This window comes from Seriola lalandi, unplaced genomic scaffold, assembly GCF_002814215.2.
Source record: "Seriola lalandi dorsalis isolate HSWRI2012SDOR001 ecotype SW California unplaced genomic scaffold, Sedor1 jcf7180002054543, whole genome shotgun sequence".
In the NCBI taxonomy this organism is placed as follows: domain Eukaryota; kingdom Metazoa; phylum Chordata; class Actinopteri; order Carangiformes; family Carangidae; genus Seriola; species Seriola lalandi.
Window position 1 is genome coordinate 26,635 of NW_019525096.1, and position 26,373 is coordinate 53,007.

General features: G+C 41.7%; 1 protein-coding gene across 8 annotated transcripts in view; it reads right to left on the bottom strand.

The window, feature by feature from the left end:
- grip1 (glutamate receptor interacting protein 1) overlaps positions 1 to 26,373 on the bottom strand; it is a 59,054-nt gene that overhangs the window by 19,012 nt on the left and 13,669 nt on the right. For 2 of the 8 annotated variants that reach the window (XM_087176205.1, XM_023414842.2), the window contains exons 1-7: positions 22,694 to 23,174; positions 5,342 to 5,422; positions 2,633 to 2,768; positions 1,610 to 1,755; positions 767 to 850; positions 599 to 674; positions 25 to 170 (exon numbers count right to left, since the gene is read on the bottom strand). In XM_087176205.1, the coding sequence (XP_087032331.1) occupies positions 25 to 170; positions 599 to 674; positions 767 to 850; positions 1,610 to 1,755; positions 2,633 to 2,768; positions 5,342 to 5,422; positions 22,694 to 22,832 (808 nt within the window). In that variant the 5' untranslated portion in view covers positions 22,833 to 23,174. Of the gene's footprint in view, positions 1 to 24; positions 171 to 598; positions 675 to 766; positions 851 to 1,609; positions 1,756 to 2,632; positions 2,769 to 5,341; positions 5,423 to 10,731; positions 10,855 to 22,693; positions 23,175 to 26,373 lie in introns of those variants that run through there. The other 6 variants (XM_087176201.1, XM_087176200.1, XM_087176203.1 and 3 more) reach the window with 4 other exon arrangements.

Below are 26,373 nucleotides of genomic sequence, written 5' to 3' on the forward strand. Positions count from 1 at the left end.
TTAATCATTAAAGCTTAAACTGACCCATCACTGAGACGTCATACTCAATCAGCAGTGTAGCTTCCTGCCCGCACTGCTTCAGGATGCTCATGGCCTCCGATAGCGTGCTGCCGTGGAGACGAATCCCGTCGATGCTGAGCAACCGATCGCCTGGTTTGACGGTTCCTTCCCTGGAAAGAGAGAGAGGACAGTTTTCAGTTTTATATTAATTTACTTATATCCTCTTATTTATATCTGTGTTTTTATTTGATCGCTATCATCGCTCAGATTATCCCATTATTTAATCTCTCTCTGCTGCTGCCAGGTGATCAGGAACAATGGAGAGAGAGGTTCAGAGTTTAAAAATAATAATGATAATAATAATAAAACTTTATTTGTATAGCACCTTTCATACAAGACATGAAATGAACATAAAAACCTGTTAAAAACACTAATGTAAATTGAAAAACATAAAAAAATATTAATATAAAATTAGATGGAATAATAATAAAATAATATTAATTATTAGTAATTAATCATTAAAATAAAATAAGTGATTACATAGAAAGCATAAACTTGGTAAGACAGCAATAAACATGAAAGGTCAGAGGTCATTTACCTGTCAGCCGGTCCACCTGGCCTGATGGTTGTTATGACGATGGGGCGAGACTTGTTCCTGTCTTCATGGGCTCCACCTGCAGAAAATCATCAGTCATGTATTTATATCTATTCATTGTTTATTTTTCACACAAGCACATGCACACACACACACACACACCTTCCTCACCTCTGATGACAAAGCCAAAGCTGTTTCCTTCTTTGTGAAGCGTGACTTCCACGTTCTTAAACATGACCCCTGACCCCTGCACCGCTGCAACAAACCACAACATCAACACGTCAACATCAGCTCCGACTTTAACCCTCTCTAAAAATATTAATATAGAAGATTTCATGGTTTGAAAAAATATTGTTTCACTATTTATTCACATAAAAATATGAGAAATAAAACTAAGATTCACGCATTTTACATTTACAAGTTTAAAATATTCACAGCATTGGTAGGAAAATAGTGGCTCATGGACCAAATGTGGCTCTGCAACTAAAATATTTGGCCCGTAATGATCATTGATGTTAAACTTTTACAAAACATTTTATAAATCTACAGCAGTGTGACTCCCAGTAAAGAAACAAATATAATCAATAATCTGTGTCTCATCTGTCAAACTCAGTCAAAGTCTCATGCTGCAGTTCAAAGAAACATTTGTGCATATGAGATAGAGCTAAAACAATTAGTCGATTCATTGATTAGTCAATCAACAGATATTGATAATCAAATATTTGCTTTAGTTTCGGAGCAAACAGCTTAATGTGATTTTTGTGGGAAATTATTGAAGGCATTTTTCACTTTTCTGACATTTCATAGACAAAACTCTGATTAATTGATTAATTGAGAAAATAATCTGCAGCTTCATCAATAATCAAAATAAATAATAATTTAAACTGGTTTTCTCACCTTGTCTCTTCATGATATATAAATAAAGTTATGAAGACACAGACTCCAGAGGGTTCAACAAACACTAATACTGCTCTACTTATGATAACTATAACTATAACTATAACTAGTACTTACAGACGGGCGGCAGTTCGTACTCGACCTCCAGGACGACCCGCTCGCCGACGTTCTTCAGCAGACTGATGATCTCGTCGTGTCTGAACTTGGCCAGGTTGATGCCGTTGACAGAGCGGATGTAGTCGCCCACGTTCAGCTGGTCGCTCCTGAACAAACAGTCAAAACACCAGCTCTCAATCCAGATTAATTTAGGAAAGGGTTCAGGTCCAGACTGGGGTCAACCTGAAGAACTGATCCCACAGTCGACTTGACGAGATCGGGCTTTAAATTTTTTTTAAAGGGGCTGTTTTTGAGTTTTCTCTGCTGCTGAACGTGGGAGCAAGTGGTGGTGATCGTCACTTGATAAGAGCTTCGACCATCTTTGTCTTTATAATACACAAGGTTATAATACGTCCTCTGAGCAGCTACGTCTTAATGACAGTAACGAGAAGGGCCGGAGCTAGCTGGTTAGCATGCTAACTTCAGTAGAAGAAATGACCTGATAGAAACAAGAGTTAACATTCGTGTTTGTTTCTACCTCTGGAGACAGATGTTGGTGAGTAAAGGAATGAACGACTGGTGAGTAAACAGCTGTTAATGCTAACGTTAGCTATGTAGCAATAGCTAATCTTACAAATAGGCTAATAGACTTCATTTGTAAAGCACTTTTTAAAACCCAGGACCTCAGGGTGCTGTCACTTTAAAAAAAAGAAATCTGCAGAACTCAAAATTACAGTATGACCATGTTGAGGTTTTCCTTTGTGATGCCTTCACTGACTCACTGAAATCACACAGTAACAGTGCTTTTTGCCTGTTGCAGGTTGATGATTTTCTTTTTCCAACAGCCAAATGGTCGTTTGAATTTCAAATAAAAAGTCCAGCAACAAAACGATCAATAAAATTTTACATGTGCTATAAAATTAACCAGTGGCCAGAGGGAGGAGGCTGAGATAGAAACAGAACAGACGGTTATTCGTCACCTTGGGTTTAAAGAGCTGGAGAAGAATAGAATTAAATAGAATAGAATAGAAAGTGACATGTTACCTGGCGGCGATGCCTCCCTGTCGCAGGTTTGAAACCCGGGGTTTCCCATCTTTGTCAATGCCGCCCGAAACCGTCAGTCCGAGCGTCGTCCCCTCCTTCTTCATCAGCTCCACCACCGAGCAGCCCCGAAACTCGTCTGCATCACAACAACAACGAGGACACGTGATTGGTTGGAACTCTTTCTCGCCATAAAACCATCTTTTTTTATTCCACTTCATCTTCTTTCCTCCAGTTTCCTGCTCCGACTCTCACACAGAGAAATAAAATAATCATCTGGACAAAGAGAGAAGTGGAGTCATCTTCTATTCTGTCGTCCATCTATATTTTATCAAAGGCCTGAAATATTTAGCAGCGGGAGAGATGGATAGAGAGAGAGAGGAAGATATTTCAGTGCAGATCTGGTACAATGTGATGTGGCTGTTCCTCAGGTGATAAAACAGAGAGCGGGATTTTATTGAAAAGTTGTATTTTAATATTAATCGGTTGAGGCTTCGCCCTCTTTCATTCAGACAGGATTAAGTCATCTGATCTTTGACAGTGACCATCATTGTCTTCTTCTCCTCCCTCATCGTCCTCCTCCAAAGAGGCTTTACAGTGTCCTCTTCATCTTTTCTAAAACACCAGCACCGACTCAAAAACCCAAAATCTTTGATCCTGAAAAAAAAAGAGTGAGATGAACCAGTTTCCTGCAGCGACGGGGGAGAAAGTCTTGAAACCGGCAGCTCACATTAAGCTGAAAGAAGATGAAGTACAACAGAGTTTTGTTAAAGCTGCATGATTTCAGATTTTACTGTAGATCTAAAGTTTCATCTGATACGAAACACAAAGTGTGTCTGCAGCAGAGCTCCATTAGCTCGTCTAACTGCTTCCAAAGATCTACCAGTTCTATTAATGGCTCATCCCTGCCAGTTTCTGTAACTGGTTCACAGCTCTACCAGTTCCTTTGAATAAACTATACACCATTTGTTTCTCTGAATTGGTTTTGAAGCTCAACCAGTTACTAGTTCAAACACTGTACAAGTTTCTCTTCCTGGTTTTGAAGCTCAACCAAAGCCTGTAACTCGCTCTGAACCTCCACCATGTTCTCTAACAGGCTCGGAGCAACGACCCAGTCTCTTGAACTGGTTTCGACGTTCTACCAGTTCCTTTAAGTCGCCTTTCCAGTTTCTCAAACTGGTTCAAAAACCCGACTAGTAACTAGCTTTAAACCTGTACCATTATCTCTCAGTGGTTGTGAAGTTCCACAAGTTCATCTGACTGGTTCTGGACCTCTAGTGGTTCTTTAACAGGTTCCAAAGTTCTTCTAAACTGGTTCTGTACACTTCCTGTGACTGGTCCTGGATCTGCTAGCTCCTCACCCAGCTTCTCCGACTGGTTTTAAAACTGTACCATTTTGTCCACCGGCACATCAAAGTGGTTCTGGACCACTACTAGTCCCCTGCACTAGTACTGAAACTCTAACGGTTCTTCTACTTGATTCAGAATCTCTACCAGTTCCAGTAAATGTTTTAAGAAGCTGGACCAGTTACTGTAACTAGTTCAGACGTTCTCCTAGTTTCTGTAACTCTACCAACACCTTCAAGTCTCTACCACGTCCTCTAACTGGTACCGAGGTTGTACCAGTTGTTCTAACAAGTTCAGAACCTTTAGAGCAGTAGTTCTGAAGCTCCGGTAGTTCCTCTAGTTCCTTTCTAACTGGTTTAAAACCTTTACCATGCTCTCTCAATGGTTCTTAAGTCCCACCTTTAACTGGTTCCGAACACCCACCAGATCATCTTACAGATCCACCACTTCCTGGAGCAACTGGTTCTGAAGCCCCACCAGTTTCTTTAACTGGTTCCAATCCCTTTACCAGTTCCTTTACCAGTTGGTCTTGAGGTTTATGAAGCTCTATGACCAAGTCCACCAACTGGTTCAGGGGCCGACCAGTTAAGTAAGTTCCTCCACTGGTTTTGAAGCTTCACCAAATAAAGTCACTGGTTCTAAACCTTTACCATTTCTTCTTACTGGTTGTTTGAAGCTGTACGAGTTCTGTCACTGGTTCAGAGGCTCTCCCAGTTCTCTTAACTTGTCCAGAAGTTGTACCAGTTGCTCTAACGGGTTCAGATCCCAGTGTCTGGGTGACTTTAAAGCTCCATCAACTGGATCTGAAGCTCTGCCACTTCCACCAGTGCCTCTTACTGGTTCCTTTACTCCGTTTATAGCTCGACCACATCACAGGGTTGTGGTGGTTAAACTGGTTCCAAAAAGTCTAACAGATCTTCATATATTTCACCTGCAGTGTTAACGGCTAATTCTGATTACAGCGCTCAGATAAAGGTTGCAAGTAGGACACCAGCTCCAGGTGGGAGGAGATAAACTGCAACTCCAAGCATCTTCCTGCAGGTCACAGATAGAACACATCAGTGAACTGTGTGTGTGTGTGTGTGCGTGTGTGTGTGTGTGTGTGTGTGTGTGTATGTGTGTGTGTGTGTGTGTGTGTGCGCTCTATTTTCAGAGCTGTTATCTTCATCAGAGCTTTATTAGCTCTGCTGGTGGAATCACACAGAGAAGAATCAGAACAAATGGAAAAGGAAACAATGGACACAACAGACGAGTGAGTGAGTGAGTGTGTGTGTGTGTGAGTGTGTGTGTGCGTGAGTGAGTGTGTGTGTGAGTGAGTGTGTGTGTGTGAGTGTGTGTGTGAGTGTGTGTGTGAGTGTGTGTTACCTGGTATACTCTGCCTCCTGATGGCCAGCGCTCCTTCTGGAGGTCTCGACCCGGCGGAGTGTTTGGTGTACGGCCCCTCATCTGAAACACAAGGAAACACACACATTAATATACACAGTATGAAACACACACTGGTTCAGAGCTGCTCAGACTGGGTTCAGACTTGCACTGTGCCAGTTCCTTTAACTGGTTCTGAAGGTCTAACTGAGCCGCTAACTGGCTGCAGACCTCGTCCAGTTCCTTTAAATGGTTACAAACCAAGTAGTTCTGAAGGTTCTGAAGCTTCAGCAGTTTCTCTAATTGGTCCTGAAGTGCCACTGGTATCGAGCTCTGAAACCATCACCACTTCTCTAACTGGTTACCAGTTCCTCTAACCTGTTCTACAGCTCGACCAGATCCTTTTAATGGTTTTAAACCTCTACCAGTTCCTCTAACTGGTTCTGAGGTTCTATCAGTTCATCTGACTGATTCTGGACTTCAACCACTTTAGAGGTTCTACCAGCGCCTGTAACTGGTTCCAGATCTCGACCGGTTACTTTAACTGGTTCTGAAGCTCCAATAAAAACCAACTGAGAGTTTTAAGTTTTTGACAACCTTTGACTTCCGAGTCCAAACAAACCACAACAGACAGAATCCTCACGGATTTCAGTATCCACCAAATGAAATGTCCTTGACAGGCTCCCATAATGCATCTCTACTCACCATCATCATCAGACGTTGCAGAGCTTCCACTACAGAAATACATCTCAGAGCTAAAGTGCTAATCATTTAAAAAAAAAAAACAAATGGAGAAGCTACATTAATCCTTGAATTAAAATCTTCCTGGCATCACTAACCAGTAATTTAGGCCGTTAGCACCATCGGCTTCAGTCACGCTGCTCGTTAACACCTAATGAAGCTCTGAGAATTAACGGACTGACTCTTCCTCACCAGTTATCTGTCTGGTTTGCAGTGTAAAGCTGCAGCAGCCTGTGCTCATGAATAAGAAACACTCACAGAGAGGTGACCTCATCAGTCCAGGGACCAATCCCTGTGGAGAACACTGTGGTCTAGCAAAGCCTGGACCAATCACAGCGGCCCGATGGGACACCTCCCCGATGATGTCATCACACAGATGAGGCGTCTGACAGAGCGTTTTTGTTTGCTGAGAGAGTCACTATGATGTCATGTGGATCAGTGTTGATGCAGAGATGTGATCAGATTTGTGTTTTAACTGGTTGATCGATCGATCGATCGATTGTCATTTTATTTGATTGGATGAGAGTCATATGTGATGATGATACAAATAAATAAAACCCTCAATATTCTCAGTTTACAGCCGATACACAACTTATATTTACTACAGCTGAAAAACAACAAACATAAAAACTGTTCAAAACTGGAGCAGGAAATAACGGCCTGTAATCAATCAATGTTGAGACGATCGTTTGTTACAGTGACTCTGATGATGTGATTCAACTTTGATAATGAACCCAATTAGAAGAGAAACCATCTCTTCCTAAGTTCACCACCAGAACCATTTAAGTAATGATCTGAATATTTCAATCGTCATGTGATCAGCACATCGGCCACTTTCTTTTCCTCTCTGCAGCTTCAGCATCTGTCAAATACACAGCGTTAGCTTACAGTCAGACTGTGGTGGGTATTTTATATGATTATTTGTGTCTGTGAGTTATTGATCCTGTTTTATATTTGACAGAATCAATTGACTTGTTTCTGACCTTTAATTGTAATTAAAAAGTTTTAGAACTTTGCCGGTTTTTATAGTTTTGCCTTTAAAAGAATAAAAAGGTTTGAGATTTTAGAAATAAATAAAATTATCTGAGCATATAAATCAATTCTTATACTAAACTTAAACCTGAATTAATCCAGGTTTGAGTTAACCCAGGTTTACAGCAGGTTCATATTAACCCTTACATACTGTTCGGGTCAAATTTGACCCGTTTTGACATTTGGCAACAGTAAAAACACCCTAAATGTCTTTTAGTCTGAAATTTAATGACTTTTCCTACCAAAAATACCCCAAAATGAAAATAATTTAAAATGTTATACTTTAGTACAGGTGCTTCAAATGTTTGTAGGTTGAGGCTTTGACCCGTATCTATTGAAATGGATTTTAGATCCACAGATCACGGAGCATGGAGGTTTTAGGTGGATCTGGAAACGGTGAAACTGTACATGCCGTGTCTGGTGTGTATTCTTTATGGTTATTTTAAGTGATCATGTGACTTTAACCCTGACATCACAGGTTCAAACTGTACCTGAGCTCATCACAGAGCGACAGCCCCTTTCTACTTTATTGTTGTTCTATTTTGGTCGTCAGTTTGCTTCTATTTTATTTCGCTCTACTTTATTTCTAATCTGCTCCAGATCTTTTTTTTTTTCTCTTCTGTTTGGTTCAGGCAGCTGAGCTCAGAAACACAATGACACACACACACACACACACACACACACACACACACACACACACACACACACACACACACCATGGCTAACTGGAGATGAAAGCCTCCTCCTCCAGATGTAGGACAGCCGCATCTCTCTCTCTCTCTAAGTCACATATTCTACAAACTGTGGTTCATTATATAATATAAATACTTTTAGCTCCTTTCATTGAGCTGTAATTGTTTAACAAGGTCACACACTCTCTTAGACATCGAGTGCCTGAAACAGCCATTCAGCAGTCATTCAACAGCCAGACCAGCGGCGCCCCTACAGGCGGCAAAAGTAACAGCAGCGGTAAAAACGTTTCCTCAGGATGAGTTGATATTTAACTGTTACTCACCAGGATGTTTCAAAGAAAGAAACTTGCACTGGATTACGTGAGTTAATAATTACCTGCTCGTTATATTTGAGTTTTAGAGAAGAAACTATGAAATAATTCCGCAGGTAAGAGAAATATATTTCATAAACAGCTGCCACACATTATTGATCCACTTATTTATCGGTACATGTTCAATTTAGTGACATTTCTTTTGCACATTGGGTCAGTTCGTCCAACTTCACCCCTTTAGTTTCCAGCTGCACATCTCCACCTAATGTCCACAGTCCTTTTAAATAAAGTGTAAAATAAAGAGACTTATTGCAATAAAAACAAATGTCGACATCAGAGCTTCTTGTCCTCCCCTGCACATTAGATGTTTCTCTTGTATTTGTTATTTTAAATCTGTGCGTGGGAATAAATAAATAAAATAATTGATGAACTGAGGAAACTGAAATATTCTTCTAATGTTGTCTGTAGTTGTACTGAAGGAAAAATACTAAACTGCCTCAAGAGACAAACACACAGACAAAAGAGGCTTCCTGATGATCTAATGTTAAAACTCTTATTATAACTGCAGCTGTGTGTCAGCCTGTTTCCTGTCTGTGTCGTTCTACTATCAAATAAAGGCAGAACACGAATACAAGAATGATAAAGTTGGAAGATCCTGAACTATATAATGTGACGTGTGACATCAACACGGTGCTTCTGCACATTCAAGTAAAGTGAGTCAACAGATACTGTGGAAATAATGTCACAACAACATGAGGAGTCACAACAAGAGTCTGTGACCTTCAACAGCAGAGGTCGTCTCAGACACACACACACACACACACACACACGCACACACACCTAATTCAACACAGTTCATTTAATGCTGATTTTTACTTTTCTATTCAGATTCCTGTAAACTTCATTTTCACTCCTCTACATGTTTCTGACAGTCACAGTTACTGACATGGAGGTTTTTACTGAGCTTGTCTCCAGGGCCGATACAGCCACTAGAAAGAGACTCAAAACGACCAGAATAACAAGCAAACTGAGACAGGAAGGGACACGAATCTACAAAGACACATAAAAACGACCCAGACAGACACGACATGTCGCAAAGAGACTAAAAATAACTACAAAGAGACGAAAAATGATTAGAAAGCAGATTAAAACCACAATAAGACACAGAAATACCACAAATAGAGAAAGATATGTGTTACAGTGACTTTGTGTCTGTTTCAGTCTGGGTGTCTCGTCTCAGAGGGGCGGGGGCCTTTTCCACGTCTCTGTCTTTGGTCTCATAATCCGTCCCTGGTTAATGTCACTTTACAGATTAAGATTTTAGGAATAAAAACTTCCCTTCTATAAAAATATGACACAGAATTAATTTACTCATATTTGATCCATCCTCAATAAACCTGCTCAAACCTGTCGCTGGTGTCACCAAGACAGAAATAAATAAATACTTGAAAACTATGAGAATGAATAATATAATATAATGTGTACAGTTCAGCTGGTTGTTTCATTTCCCTCCATCTCTGTCTGGATATATATTTCATATTTTGTTCCACTCCATTACAAGGTGTAATCGTCTCAGGTGTGACTCCTGTTTTCATTGGTTATTGCAGCTCGAGGCTTCAATATAAAAATATCTAAATCTTTCATGTGTTGAGGTTTAAATCTGAATTTACCACTGAAACGTGCAGCAGTTTAAATCTTATTCTTCCGCTGATAGATTAAGGTTTTATTCTACAAAACGGTTTAAAAAATTGCGATAAAAATTCATTGTGATGTCATCAAGTTTCTTCTTTTGTCGAACCAACGGAAAAAAAATCACAAATATATTCAGATTATAATCCTATTAGTCCAAGAAGAGCAGTTAATATTCACATTTCAACAGCTGAAAATTTTGTCATTTATATCTTTAAAATATTTCGTAAATGATTCGTGTTTTATCTGATCAGCTGTAATAATAAATTAACACTGGCAGTCGTGATAAACACTTTCACTTTCCTGATAACGGAGCAGTTTAAACACAAAAGGAAAAATCTCCAAACAAAAAAACGGGAAACACCTGAAGCTTCGAGCGACTCCGGACTTTCAGAGAAACATCTGATTATAAGAATCACAGAAACCTTGACACACTCTCTCTCTCTCTCTGTCCTCCTTTCTCCTCTATTCTCGCTCTCCCCTGTTAATACACACCATGAATATTACATTCATGCTCTCGCTCTCTCTCTCTCTCTCTCTGTGCTCACACTCACTCTGAGGGTCTCTCTCTCATCCGGAGCTACCTGCAGCGATCGACTGAATGGATCCATCAGGAGATCGTGTTTAACACACACATGCATGCTCTCTAACACACACACACACACACACACACACACACACACACACACACACAAACACACCGAGGCTTGGGTCATAAACAACCCTCTCTCTCTCTCTCTCTCTCTCTCTCTCTCTCTTTTCAATGTCAGCAGATTACGCCAAATGTCTCTCGACCGTGCAAACACACATGCAAACATGCTTATCCTACCGTCACACACACACACACACACACACACACACACACAAACACACACATGCAGCCTCTCTCTCTCTCTCTTCCTCCCAGTGTTGGTCTATGTCTCTCTACCTTTGTTCACCCTGCGCAGGATCTGGCAGCGACATTTAAACGACACGGCGATCATGGTGAAGCCGAGCCGAGCGTCGCCTCCCCCCCCTCCGCCATGCAGATGTAGCCGCCACAAACTACACCTCCTCCTCCTCCTCCTCCTCCCTTCTTCTCCTCGTCTTCCTCTCTGACTGACTGACGAATGACCTCCTCAAACAGAAGCCATCATCGAGGGAGAGAGAGAGGGAGCGCTGCAGATGTGAAGCTCCTCCATAAAATGAGGCAGCGGAGGAGGAGGAGGGAGGAAGGGAGGACAGCCATTGTCACCCCACCTGTCTGCGATGGCAGGATTTCCGGCACTGGCGGTGTTGTTTTCTCTCCTTTATGTGGTTTACAGCCCCCAGGCTACAGGGAAGTGTCAGGATATCTTTACACACTTCCTGTTCACCACAAAGCCACCCGGTGTTGCTCTGCAGATCACAAGATAATTTCCAAACACCCGGAGTGTGTGTGTGTGTGTGTGTGTTCAGGTGTGCATCACAGTGTGTCTGTGTCAGAGATCATCTCTGTCAGAGAGGAAGACGAGGAGAAGAAGGGAGGAGGAGGAGGAGGAGGAGGGGTGATGGAGAGGCAGAGGGAGGAGGGAGGCTGCTGTGCATCTCGGCTGACTTGTAATGTGTTTCTGTGCAGCTGGATGGATGGATGGATAGATGGATAGATGGATGGATGGATGGATAGATGGATGGATGGATGGGTTCACAGATCAATGGATGGAGGGATGAGTGTACGGAGAGTAGGCTCAAGAATGAGAGGGACGGAAGTGGAGATAAATGGAAGGATAAGGAAATGAATAAAGAGAGATAAAACGATAATTGAAAGGAATAAATGGAGGGAAGGAATTAAGGAGAGAAGGAAAGGAAGGAAAGAATGAGAGAACGAGTAACGGGAGAAGGAAAGGATGGAGGAAGCAAAGGAAGGAAGGAAGAGAAGGAGGGAAAAAGAAAAGGAATATGAACTGAAGGAAGTGAAAGTAAAAGGAAGGAAGAAAACATGGAAGGAAGGAAGAAAGGAGGAAAGGAAGAAAAGGAGGATGCAAAAAAGAAGTATATAAATAAAACAGGAAGAGAAAATCAAAGGAAAAGAGAGGGAGAGAGGAATGAAGGAAAGATGCCAAAAGAAGGAAACAATACGAAAGTAAGGATATGAAAGGATGAAAGGAAGGAAAGAAGCAAAGGAGGCAAGGAAGGAATGGAGAAAGGATAAAAGGAAGTGAGTGAACAAAGGAAGAAAAGGAGGAAAGACGCAAAGGAAGGGAATAAATAAATAAATAGGAAAATAAGGAAATGATAGTAAAAGAAAGGGAGAGACGAACGAGGGAAAGGAAGTAAGGAAAGAAGGAAGCAAAGGAAGGAAGGAAAGAAACACAAAATAGTAAGGAAACAAAAGGATGAGGAAGGAAAGAGGACGAAGGGGAGGAATTAACAAAGGAGGAAAGGAAGCAAAGGAAGGAAAGAAAGAAGGAAAGGAAGTATAATATTCCACTACATTATACAGTGTGGCCTTAAGTATGTGGACGCCCCAGGCTAACTACTGGCAGCACAGAGCCAATAAGGAAGTAGCTGATCTGTTTCCTGTGCTGCGATTGGCTGACAGTGGAGGGGGCGTGTCCTGTTCCAGCAGGTAGTGGTCAGACATGTGGGTCAGTGTTCCAGCAGCAGATTACACTGGATTAGTGTATTAAAGGTATTAACAGTGATGTTACCATAACCCGCAGTGAAATGCAGGTCAACATATTACATCCACCTCTCTCTCTCTCCCTCTCTGAGCCGCTCTCTGTTGGTGTCTCTCGCCCCTCGCTCTGACATTAGAATAGTGTTTTAACTGAGGTCTTGCTCTCTGGATCTGGACTGAACTGTGCTGCCCCCTGCTGGTCACACAGGTCACCAGCTCCACTGTGAGTCTGTGCCGCCCCCTGCTGGAGACAACAACACAACACACTGTGTTTACTACACTAATATATATATTATATATATATATATATATACATATAAATATATATCTGTCCTGTTGTGTTTATTCTTCACTGCCGTTCCATCATCTCTGTTTAAACACTAGAAAGAGTTTACAGAGAGTTTTATATCCCAACATGAAGCTTCTGGCAAGTTTCCTTCCTAAATACTACTACTTACTACTACTTACTACTACTATTATTACTAGAACTAATACTAATAGTACTGCTGACAGAAACATCATCACCAACAATAGCTACAAACACTAAAAAACAACAAAATTAAAACCACTTGTAAAACAAAAACACAATTAACAACAACAGTCATTTGTACTACAAATAGTACTACTAACTACTATTACTACTATAACTATAACTATTACTATTACTACTTCTGCTGCTGATATAAAATCTACTACTAAGAACAGCAGCTACTAGAGATACTACTACCACTGCTGCTGGTGGTATTAATACTATCTGTAAAACAAAAGCACAATTAACACCAACAGCCACTAGTACTACAAATAGTACTACTACTGCTGCCACTACTAGTACTACTGCTACTGCTGTTACTAATAGTACAAAATCAAAAACCAACAACTATTTCTAAAACTAAACCATCACTAAAAACAACAACAAATACTCCTTCTGCTACTATAAATACCACTACTACTGCTACTTCCACTACTACTACTACTACTACTACTGCTGCTGGCAATACTACAAAAACAATGAAAGCTAATACTATTTACAAATATCACTAATAGTTCTGTTACCACTGGTGCTACTGCTACTACAACAAATACTAGTAGTACTGCTGCTGCTGCTGCTACTACCTTTTCTAGTAGTTTTTCTGGGAATACTACGAAAGCAACAAAATGAACTACTCAAAAACAAAAACATAATTAACAACAGCTAATTGAATATCGCTAACGCTTGTGCTGCAAAGGTACAACTGCAACAAAAACAAATACTACTAGTACTTCTGCTTCTCCTCCTACTACAAATACGACTACTGATACTACTACTCCTGCTACTGATGCTAAATGTACTACAACTACTATTGCTGGTATCAGTCTAAAACTACGACTAATAAAATGTCAGATCTACGTCTCAAAGACACTTGACGAAGACTCTTCGAATAAATGTTGTGGCTTGTCGTGGCAGTTCCTGGGGGAACCTCATGATGGCGCCAGAGGAAAGTCAGAGGATCACCACAGTTACTGCAGTTGATCCTCAGGGGAACGTGAACGTCTGAACCAAACTGCATGGAAAATCATCTGATTTCATCTCATTTAAAACCACAAATATCAACCTGATGGTGGCAGTAAAGGAAAAGTCAGACGAGCACCGAAGTCTACGAGGTTCAACTTCTGGGGAACACGAACGTCTGAAATGAAGGACGTTGCAATTCATTTAATTGTCGTGAACATATTCAATTTAAAATCACAAATATTAACCTCGTGATGGCAGTAGAGGAAAAGTCAGAGGATTCAGCCTCTGGGGAACATGAACGTCTGAACTACCATGTGATAGTTGAAGACCAAAGTGTTGGAGCCACTGAAAACTACCAGAAGTTAAATTTGAAGTTCAACAGCAGGTGTTTATAAACAATGAAAAAAGAAGTAGCTAGTTAGTAGTACTAGTTAGTATTAGTTTTAGTTAGTACTAGTTCCCCCTCTAACTGCTGCTTCCTGTTTACAGTCTCACAGGTGGAGGAGTCGTCCCTGTATGCTCATCAGCTGTAGTAATGGGGTATAATGAGCTGATGAAGCCCATCCTCCTGCTGTGAAATCAAACACCCCCCCAAAAAAAAAAAGAAAACACACACACACACACACGGCTGCAGCTGTTTCCATGGAAACAAGCCGATGAATAATTGAGGGGAGAGAGCAGCCCTGCACCGTACAAAGAGTGATTTTGAGAGATGAAAGAAGTGTTCACACACACACACTGACACACACACACACACACACACACTCAAACACACACACACACATACACACACACACACACTCAAACACACACGCAAACTACAGGTTATCATCACAGCCTCCAGCATTTCAAAATAACCAAATCAGAGTATAACACTGACAGTGTGCGTGTCAACACCCACCGCCCAAAGTTAAACACGTGGGCTTGAGTCACCATGACATCTCCTTATGTAAGTGCACGCACACACACACACACACACACACACACACACACACACACACACACACTCAGAGTGCTAATAACACTGTTCCAGAGACGGGAAGAGCAGAGGACGGATGTGTAAACCTTTAATTAGCGCTAACAGTCACAGTCAGACTGACAAGTTTCCGTGTGTGTGAGGAACAGATGGGACGATCCGGCAGCACTGTAATCAACAAACCAGTGAATTCTTCTTCACATCATCACATCGGCGGAGTTGGTCCCCGCTCAGCTGAGACCGAACCAAACTCACGGAGAGTTAACACCATTTCTACTGACACAGAGAGAAAATCTTGTCTCGTAATAACGACTTCTGCGTCTTGTAATCCTGAGATAACGTACAACAGACTCACGGGACAGGAAGTGCAGTGATTCAGAACTGGCTTGAAGAATCTGCAGGTTTTTAAGTTTTCTTCAGTATCACAGAAACCCAGTGACAGTTTTCAGTTTAACCAGTAGTACATCAACTACAGGAGCTGTTAATGGAGGATTCTGCTTAATTGCTTAATCTGACTTTTAGTCCTCAGTCTGAGTCAAACTGAAAAAACGCAGAATCCTACATTTCCCATAATGCAACTCAACAGCATCTTGCTTTAAACCCTTTTTCAAAATCGATGTCCAAACTTTGTGATGCAGGTTTTCTGCTAAAAGTCTTGAGCTGAGCAGAAACTTCAAATCAACTTAATTCTCAGACTTTAGACATTTAGTTTTCACACTTTGTACAAAATAAAGTTTGACACAAATATCAAATCAGATTTTTACTAATACCAAACAGATATATCATTTGATACCTTTGAGAAAAATTAACATTTTTGTACAAAAACTTGAAAAGACGTTCTCACTTGAACATAAAATTGCAGATTAAACCAGCCACTACTTCATTCAATAATTTGTAAACACGACCTGACGTTTAATGAAGCTTTCAGTTGGTTTGTTTCTCTTTTTTCATTTGAATAATTTATTTGTTTTTACAAATTCTCTGTAAATCACTTCAGTCAACACTTGTTTTTTTAATGCTCTATAAAAAAATGATTAGTAATTAATTTTGTAAGTGATTTTGTGTCATTGCAGCCTGTTGTTGTTTGGATACTTATTTATTGATGATGGACTGGATGTTGACTGATGATAACTCCATGTTCGCACATTAATTAACTATGAAATCAACAGTAACGAGGGGTTCAGTTCATCTCTGAGTCTTTAATGGTCATAAACGTGAAGGTTTGAGCTGCAGGTGGCGCTACAAGAAAAGTCAGTGACTTGGGTTTCATCATCTTTGGGTTTTAAATGTTGGTATCAAATTTCACATCAATCCAATCAATAGATGTTGAGTGAGTCCGAAGTGTCGGACCAACAGACGACAGCTGATCTGCTGTGTGACGGAGATTAGTCCCATCGCTTCCCCTGAGACAACACAAGACTTTGTGTATGTCCTTCCTCAGCTTCCATAGAAACAGATAGAATAGTGTCACATGACATTTTGGATCATAATGTATAACCGGTAAATGGACTTGCACTTATATAGCGCTTTTCTCGTCTTACTGACGAGTCAAAGCGCTTTATAGTACTTGCCACATTCACCCATTCACTCACATTCATACATCACACAGTCACACGCTGATGGAGCAGCCATCAGGGGCAATGTGGGGGTCAGCATCTTGCCCAAGATACTTCGACATGCGGCCTGGGGGAGCCGGGAATCGAACCACCGACCTTCTAATTAGTGAGCCACAGCCTTTATAGGACAAAGATATATATATATATATAGATATACATATATATCTATATATATATGAAATTCAACAGCAGAAAAAATACATCCACTATGACCATGAAGCTGAATCAACACGTCTCTGAAAACTGAACATTATAACCTTCATAAGGAGGATTCATGGCTGCACTGTTGTATTAGACTGCATTAGTTTGAGCAAAGCGTTCCTAATAAAATGAACTCTACCTTATTGTGTTTCCTCTTTTTCCCTGGTCTCTTTAATTAAAGAGGAATCAGAAGAGAGAAAAGAAGCATTTGTTCTTTAAATTAAGAAAACTAATTAAACATCGTATCCTAATAATCGGGGGGAAGTGCTCTGGATCCCGAGAGGCCTTCACATTAATTAGGGTGAACTTGTGCAGATTTCTGCTCCACTTTTTCTCTCTCTCTCTCTCTCTCTCTCTCTCGTCGGCTCTGGAGATAATCCGGCAGAAGAAGAACGACGCCTCCAGACCAACATGAATCCAGTCGCAGCGAATGGAAAAGTGGAACACTTGGGACTGAGAGTCGAGAGGCGTCTCGCACGTTCACACATGGTGACTATTAAAAAACAGCGAGGTGTAGACTGTTGACGGCAGCCAGAAACACACGAGAAATTATTTTATTTCTTGGGTTTTTTTTTTGCTTTTAACATATTCAGATTCCTTCCTCCCTCATTATAACAAAAATCAGAACCAGGAAGCACAAACAAAATGCTAATTGAGACGCGGCCCTCCCTCCTGCTGCCCGTTTTCCTCTTTAATCTCCATCATGTTGAACACAGGACCAGTTATGTTAATGAAGTCCTTACTTATAAGGCATTAATTAGCAAATTTTTCTATGTCAACAATCTTCACATAACACACGACTGCTGTGAACTGCACTGGTCTGAACTCTGGATCGTGTAACATTCGACATCGCTTCACCTCATTAAAGTGCAAATTTATGCGTCATGATGTTTCAGCATGTAATGAGATCATCGAGCTCAGCCGGCCGGGCGGAGAGGAGCACATCTTGCTTCGAGAGGATGGAGACTTCGCATACAGGTGAGATACAGGTGACATCATGGATGGAGGCGGGGCCAGAGGCGTCACAACCAACACCTGTAACCTATATCGCCAATACCACAGTTGATTGGGAGTGTAAGGTCGTTTTTTTCCTGAGCGCCAGTAAAGTTTTTCTGAATTGTTCGGTCAGACGCCGTGCGCTGGTGGAGGTGATATGTTGTCGAGATATCGTTGTCATAGAAACAAAACCCCTGTCCTATTGACTGATCAGTAAACCATGCTAATCAATAAAAATGGAGGAGGACAGATGTGAGCAAAGCCGTGCTGATCAGATAATCAAGACACGGAAACGTGTGAAAAGCAGCGTGTGAAGTTTCTCGGGTTCTCTGTAAAGTTAGAAACAAACCTCGTCGACTTTGTGAAAACTGCTGCTGCTGCAAATCTGAAGAAAGGAATTCACTGATCACATAAGTGAATGAATAAAGTTTTTTTAAAAAGATGATGTTTCATGTGTAATTATTAATAAAAAATATTGACTCTATCAGCTTTAAAGATGCAATCAAAGAGCGTCCAGATTAGACTCATGTATCGCAGCCAATAAATTCTTGAGTCGTGAGCTTCACTCACTTCCTGTTGTTTTCAGAACATCAGCATGAATCTCACGGTGGTTTCAGTCTGAAATCTCTGATCCAGGCAACAAAGATACTTGATTTTCATTGGTGGAAATTTCTCTTTTTTTCTTTTTTTTTTTATCATTTTCACTAGTAGAGATTTTCACAAAAAAAATTCACTTATGGCAATAATGTCTGATAGAGAAACTTCACACTGAATCCACCTTTATCGTCAATAGATTCTGGGTGGAAAAGATTTTGGGTGAAAAATTTTCACGCAAAAAAAATTCCAATAAAATATTTTTCTATTGAAGATTTTCACAAAAAAAAAAACTTTTACCAAAAATCTTTTGAGTAAAAATCTAAAGAAAAATTTCACTAAAACAATATTGTGAAGATTTTCACTAAAAAATTTGATTGAATTGATGATAAAGACGGATTTAGTGTGAAGATTCTCTTTAAGACACCTGATGCAATAAACCAGGTGAACTCGGGTGACCATCATTAAATCAATAATCAATGACTGACTAAAATCACACTGAAAGAGGTCTGAGAAGTTTGTGTGTGTGTGTGAGAGTGTGTGTGTGTCTCTGGGTTAACCAGTCAACCAACCTTAAATCGCCTTCATATAGAATTACACGCTGTACTAAACACACACACACACAATGAGTTATCTAGCTGGTAGCTACATGAAATGTCTCCTGGCAGCTCTGACACACACACACACACACACACACACACACACACACACACACACACACACACACACACACAGGAATACTCTAGTGATTTTTCGCAGAGGAACAAAACAGCTCAGTGTCAGTTGTTCGCACATTAACACGTACAAACGTGTTGTTATGAAACTTACACAAATACAAGTATCCACAAAAGTTATTTGAGAGACTTTCCACACAGAACTGGATCAGGACAATTACTCAATTAATCAATTAGTGGACTGACAAAAAAATGTATCTGTGACTATTTAGACCATAGATTATTGATTAAAACATGTTTTGACATTTTAAAGACACAAGGAGAAATCGACAAATCCAGAAACAATGTGCAGATTCCCTGATGGTGAGAATAACCGTGAGCAGCGGCTCTAATAAACTGCAGTTAATCTCCAGTCCATTTCATTCAGGAAACATGCGAGACACCAAAGTGAATCTTTTATCATGTGCGCGCAGCTCGGAGCGCTCGCAAACACTTTCATCAGTGTAAACAGCTCAGTCGACGGCGAGTTCAAGTCCTGTTAGAGATTTCTCTGGAGGGAGACAGATGGAGCTGACTGAGCTGCGAACAAGAGTTCATCCACAAAAAAAAAAAAAGAAACTAAAGATTCCTGAATCTCATTTAAGAGACGTAAGAGCGTGAACTCAGCAGAGAATAAAACAAGTGGAGGAGGGATTCAGACATTTTGCTCCATGACACATAAACATAAATAAACACTTTGGGAGCAGCATGTGAACGAGTCACGTTAAAAACAAGAGTGTGTCGTCTTTGTGAAAGTGTCCTGGGGACAAACTTTGCCTCTGTTTGGTGACTCATTGGCTGCTGGAGAGTTTCTAACACTCGGATGAACATGAAGCAATTCATTGTCTGCTCTGCTGCTTGTTTCCGAGTTGAACCGTTATAAACTGAACATCGTTGGGTTCTGGACGACCGGAAGACATTTGAAGACGTCAGGAGAGGCAAACCGGGCAAACGCTTGGGGTCCACAATGGGAAAAGGGGCCCCCCGACGGCTCCTCATATTGGCAAATTTTGCAGTGACAACTATAAACTCCCTCCAAACTACCTCCAATAAAAACACTACGCAGTCACTGCTGCTCCCCAGAGAAACCGTCTACCGAAGCAGCTGTAAATTGTAAATCAGGAAAGCAGCAGTGGTTGGTTTCTCGGTAACTCAGGAAGTAATGAAACTGTAATATTTGATGGAGGTCACAGGGACCCCCAACAAGTAACCTTTTCCCCCCGGGTCCCCATGGAGGAGCCACCGCATCTATGGTTGTTTAGTTGATGCCCTCATCTCCTGTCAGCTCTTCACTTCCCTCTGACTCATGGACGGAAAAACAAACTGCTTCATAAAAATAACACACGACAGAATCACTGAAACCAGATCATAATGTCAATCCAGACCAGAAACACTAATCCAACAGATTACCACCTCTTTGTGACAGACTGAGACTAGACTGGAACAGACCCGGTCCAACTTGGTCCCATCAGTCGTCCCCGGCTCAACAATCATGACGTGTTTAAACTTAAACTCTTCCCTGAAGCTTAAAGCTGCTGTGTGGAGTTGTAAACAAACAAAAGTTACGTTTACACTTTGTGTATCCTCGATGTCTAATGTGAAAATGATTGAAGAAGCTGCTCCGTTGCTCAGCTGGTGGTCAGAGACTCAGCAGGAGACCTTTAATAAGCCCCATGATATATTTTGTCAACGTGTGAAGATTCCTCTGATGTTATTTCTGCCTCAGATATAAAACGATGTGGGGAAACCCTAATATAGGTCACAACAAGATAATTAATCATTCATTTGAATTAAAGGTCAGGTTTGATTTTTAATTAAAGCTGCAGTGAAATGTGACATTTACACTTTTGATTTTACAAACTTGTGAAGAACATTGTGACGTGTTGATCCATAAGAAGATTTATTTGTGCTTTTAAGAACCAAAAACCATCTCAGTGTAGTTTTACATCTCCTCTTTCAGGCTTCTCTCTGCAGCTCTAGTAACAACAGGTCGGTGAGCCAATCAGAAGAGAGGAGGCTCTGGGCTTGGTGACTGCTTTGTTGTGACATCACAAAGTTCCAGAAGTCCTGACGGCTGGTTTTAAGGCTCAGTTTCTGAATACAGGCTGTGTGCATTTCTCTGTGGACTGAGGCTTTGATACTTTCACAGTATTAATATAGAAGCTAGAGCTGATCTATAATCACACTACACATGGACACAGACCTTTACACTGCAGGAGCTTTAAAGTAAATACGTAAAGTGTATTTCTACAGCACTTTAATCAGACATGAGTCACAAAGTGCTTCACAGAGCCAGTTAAGATCATTTAAAATGCAAACACACATCAAAGGGAGACAGTAAAGTATCCAGTAAAATACAGATGAGTCTTTAACTACTTTTTAAATGACTCCACAGAATCAGAAAACCTTCAGCGGCGCAGGTAGAGCACTCCACAACCTGGGTGCTGCAGCCTCAAAAACTCCATCAACCACAAGTCTATTAATTAATATAGAAACTAGACCTGCTTTATCATCAACACATGGACATCTACCTTTAGACCTTTTAAGACCTTCATGACAGAGAGACGTTTAACACGTGTTTCATGAGTCAAAGTATGAAAGTATGATGGAAACCCAGCGAGGACAAAAAGGTCTATGACTGTGTATAATTATATCACACAGCGCAATAAAAGAATAATGTCTAACGATATAATTAACCCTCTGGAGTCCGTCAATGGCCCCTGTTTCATTTACAGTTACATAAGTTAATACATCACGTAGAGACAAGCTGAGGAAATCAGTTGAAAGTGCTGATGTGGAACGATGTGTTAATATTTTCCATCATTTATAATTTTAGTGAAAGAAGCATAAAAATTACTTGGAATAAAATCCCTTTATGTGTAAATAGACTGTATCATAGTGCTGCACAAAGACAGAAATGAATGTATTAAACAAATCATCCAAATAGACTCCAGAGGGTTAATTAAATGTGTGTAACCTGGACCTGGATAACTCAATCAAAACATGCTAATTGATGATGACAAGCTTCGCAGCAGACTCCACACACTGTCACATCACGCTTGTAGTTTAAAGATGCACAACATCGTCGTGACAACCACAAACAAAAACAGTCGCTCTGATCCTCTCCATCTACTGTAGTTTCTGCTGCTGTTGTCAGCAGCAGGGGAGGTGCTGCTGTGAATGCTAATACCGCTCTGATGCCCTCACTCAGCTGTTGTCGAGAGTTGAGGTCTGGACTGACGGAACCAGGAGCAGAAACTGTGACAAAGCCACAACAGGAAGTGGACTGAACCAAACACAGGAGGTTAAACCTGCGATTAGCGTGAGCGCTCCCTCACATTGTCTGCATTCCTTCCCAACACTTCCTCCCTTGTTATTACCCACAAACCACCTGGCCCCACTGTCACCTGGATACCTGAGTGTGTGTGTGTGTGTGTGTGTGTGTGTGTGTGTGTGTGTTTGCCCTGTAAGTGACCAGCACTTTGCTAACGACCTTCATCTATAATAGAAGAGCTGGTACTCGTGCTCGCTCACTCAGGACGACTTCAACTGTCATAATCTGTTGATAAGCTGCTCTCCTCTCTCTCAAGACAATAAAACAAAGCCACCCTCCCTCTCCCTCTCTCCCTCTCTCTCTCTCTCTCTCCCGGTGGGACTCACTCACTCAGTAGGTGTGTGTTGTACTTGCTGGTGTAGTAGTAAACGTCTTCGTAGCCTTCCTGGTAATCGTCGTCCGCCCGGTACCTCCTCCCTCGCCTCCTCCTGCCCAGCAGGCGCAGCAGAGCCAGGAACCGCTCCATCATCACCACCAGCACCCCCCCACCCCCACAAACCGGGGTCCGAGCAGAGCAGTGCAGAGCAGAGCCGAGCCGGGCCGGACCGAACTGGGCCGGGCTAAGCTACGAGCTAACAAGCAAGGCAAATAACGACAAGCGCTAACGGACAGCGGTATTCCACAGAGGGAGAGAGAGAGAGAGAGAGAGAGGGAGATCAGGTTTCCTCCTCCTCGTCCTCCTCGCTGCTGCACGCGCACACACCTCTGGATGTCACACACACACACACACACACAGACACACACACACACACACATTAGCAGGCATGTAACACGCACTAACTCACTCACACGCTCTTTGTATTCTCTCCTCTCTCTCTCTCTGCAGCCTCCCTCTCCTCTCCTCCTCCTCTGTTCTCATCTACTTCTTTCGGCTGTTGGTGCATCTAGCCGGGCTCAGCCAATCACAGGGCTCGCTGCTCCCTCTCTCTCTCTCTCTCTCTCTCCCTCACACACACACACACACACACACACACACACACACACACACTCAGCTGGCTTTGCTCACTCGCTGCTCTCGCCCCTCTAACACACCACTCCTCCATCTCAGTGCTCCATTGTGTGTGTGTGTGTGTGTGTGTGTGTGTGTGTGTGTGTGTGTGTGTGTCTGCACTTGAAGAGTCAGCAGCCAGGAGACCGGCTCCTTTCCTTCATTAGCTCCTTCCTTCCTTTGTTGCATCCTTTCTTCCTTTGTTATCCTTCCTTACTTCCTGTCCTCTTTATCCATATTTGCTGTGTTTCCTTTCCTACTCTCCTCCTCCTGGTTCACATACATACACTTCATACCAGTGAGGGGGAGGGGAGAGCTCTTCAGGCATGTGTGTGTGTGTGTGTGTGTGTGTGTGTGTGTTGTGTGTGTGTGTGTGTGAATTCCAGAGAGTGGTCTGTAATTGAACACTGAGGGAGGAGAGGCGACAAGGATGAGAGGAGGATGAAACTAGGAAGGAGGAAGTAAGGGAATAAGAGGAAAGGACACTAGTAAAGGAGAGGAGGAGAGGAAACTGTAAGAGGTGATGAAAGGAAAGGAAAATAGGGAAGGAGTAAAAACTAGGACAACAGGGGGCGAGGGGATGAGAGGGATGGGAAGGAAACTAGGAGAGGAAGATGAGAAAGAAGATGAAGGACAGGAACAAGAGGAGGGAGAGAAGATGAAACTAGGAAGGAGGAAGTAAGGAAAGAAGAGGAGGAGAGGACACTATAGGAGATGAAGTGAGGGGACAAGAAAGGAAAGGAGACTAGAAAAGAAGAGGAGAGGAAACAAGGAGAACAGGAGGCGATGAATGGAAAATAGGAAAGGAGATCAGATTAATGAAACCAGGAAGTGAGGAGCGACTAGGAGGAGACTAGGAGAGGAGGATGAAAGGAAATCAGCTGATTGTGGAGGGAAACTTGAGGACCACATGGTCCTGGCTCTGCTGGAACCGTACAGGTCTCTTGTGGATTAGCTGAAATGTGGTCTCAGTCTTTAGTAACCGCTCTCTCTAACAGTCTCATCCTCATTACTGTGGAGGCTCGTTTTATCACCCGGCTCCTCCAGCTGCTCCTGGAGGGGACGCCGAGGCGTTTCCCAGACCAGATGGGAAACATGATCCCTCCAGGTGTTCTGGGTCTCCCCCCTCAGAGGCCACAACACCTCCACAGGTGAATCCTGATCACGAGCTGAATTCATCTAGGGCTGATGTGTGAATGAAGACAATTACAAACCAGACAGACTGAGGTCAAAGGGGATGAGACGACAAGCAGCAGCGGGCCGAGCTAACAGGCTACGAGCTAACAACAGAAAGCAGCTAACATTATAAAGTATTTAACTCAGTGACACCGGAACATATTTCCACGTTACAACTTCCTGAGCAGCCACAGCTCAAATCCAATCAACTCAAAACTCAAATTTATTTACAGAGCAAACAGCTGATCAACTTGCTGCTCAGCCTGTGAGTTCTGATTTTATTGTTCTAGAAAAGTTTCTAAAGTTGTGTTCTTCAAAGTCACGGGTAAAATGTGAACACAAACAAACGCACAACTCAGCATCAATGAAGTTTCCAATCATAAATAAATGAGTAATAAATATTGACTGGGGTTAAAATGGAGCAATTTCCTTTCACGGAAATAATAAACGATAATAATAAACAAACTAAAATAAAGTTTCCCAGAAACTTTAAAGAAATGATCATCAAATAACGTCATCATTGTTTCGGGCATTTTTTATATCTAATAATATAACACGTATCTTATCTAAAAATTAAGAAAATAATCAATATCTATAAGATTCGTTGTTTCATGACATGATCTGTTATTTATGATTTATCACTTTCTTACATTTTAGTTCTTATTCTTCTATTTTACATTTGCTTTGTCTCTGTCTGCAAATAAAAACTCTTCCTTACTTTATTGATTCCCCAGGGAGAGATGAGCTCACGTTACAGTTGCTCCCTGGAGAAGTGCAACAGCAAAGAGTCGAGAATAAGAAGATTATAAAGATAAAGATCAAATGTAAAAATATGGCCTTATACTACGATATATGACAAATATATGTATATATAGGAAAGAGGTGATAGTTAAAATAAACAATATAAATATAGATGCAGCAGTAAATGTTGTAATTGCACAGTTGAAAATTGCGCTTCTTTTTTTACTTTGATATTTTACATTTTGGAGAAACTACTTCTGTACTTTTACTTCTTTTAGTGTTTTTACATTGTTGTACTATTAATACCCCCCCCCCAACCCCCGAGCCCCCCCCCTCTTTTCCTAATCCATTAAAGTTGGCAGCCATCACTGATCCATGTGGGAGCTCCTGACTGGCAGAGAGCAGAGCTGATCACAGACACTGTTACTGTAGGTTTCATCCGAACACTGTCACAGACAACAGCGACGCTGGTCGTCATGTCAACGGTGAGAACACCGAGCCGTCAGGTTCCTCACCGACGTTTTCCTCCTCACATCAGAGTGAGATCAACATCAGCTTCACTCAACAAAGAGTTCAATGTGGCTCAGCTGTTCAAACACACACACACACACACACACACACACACACACACACACACACACACACACACACACACACACACACTGTTTGTCTTCCCATTGCCACTGAACTGGTTCAACTGCACACACACACACACACACACACACACTGTTTGTCTTCCCATTGCCACTGAACTGGTTCAACTGTACACACACACACACAGGAAACAGACTATACTTTTGTTTGTGTGTCCTGAGGTGGGATGAAACACACACACATTAAATCACTGTGAACTCTGACCTTTGACCCCTGAAACTGACAGAGACAGTGACTGACAGCTGGTCTGCAGGGTGTACAGTGACAGTTTGGTGTGTGTGTGTGTGTGTGTGTGTGTGTGTGTGTGTGTGTGTGTGAGAAAGAGATGACCTCTGACCCCTGTCATGTCCTGACAGCTCTTGTATCCCACGTTGCACCGACGCCTGACAGACGGAAAAATGCTGATGGAAATATGACAGGCAGCGACACACACACACACACACACACACAC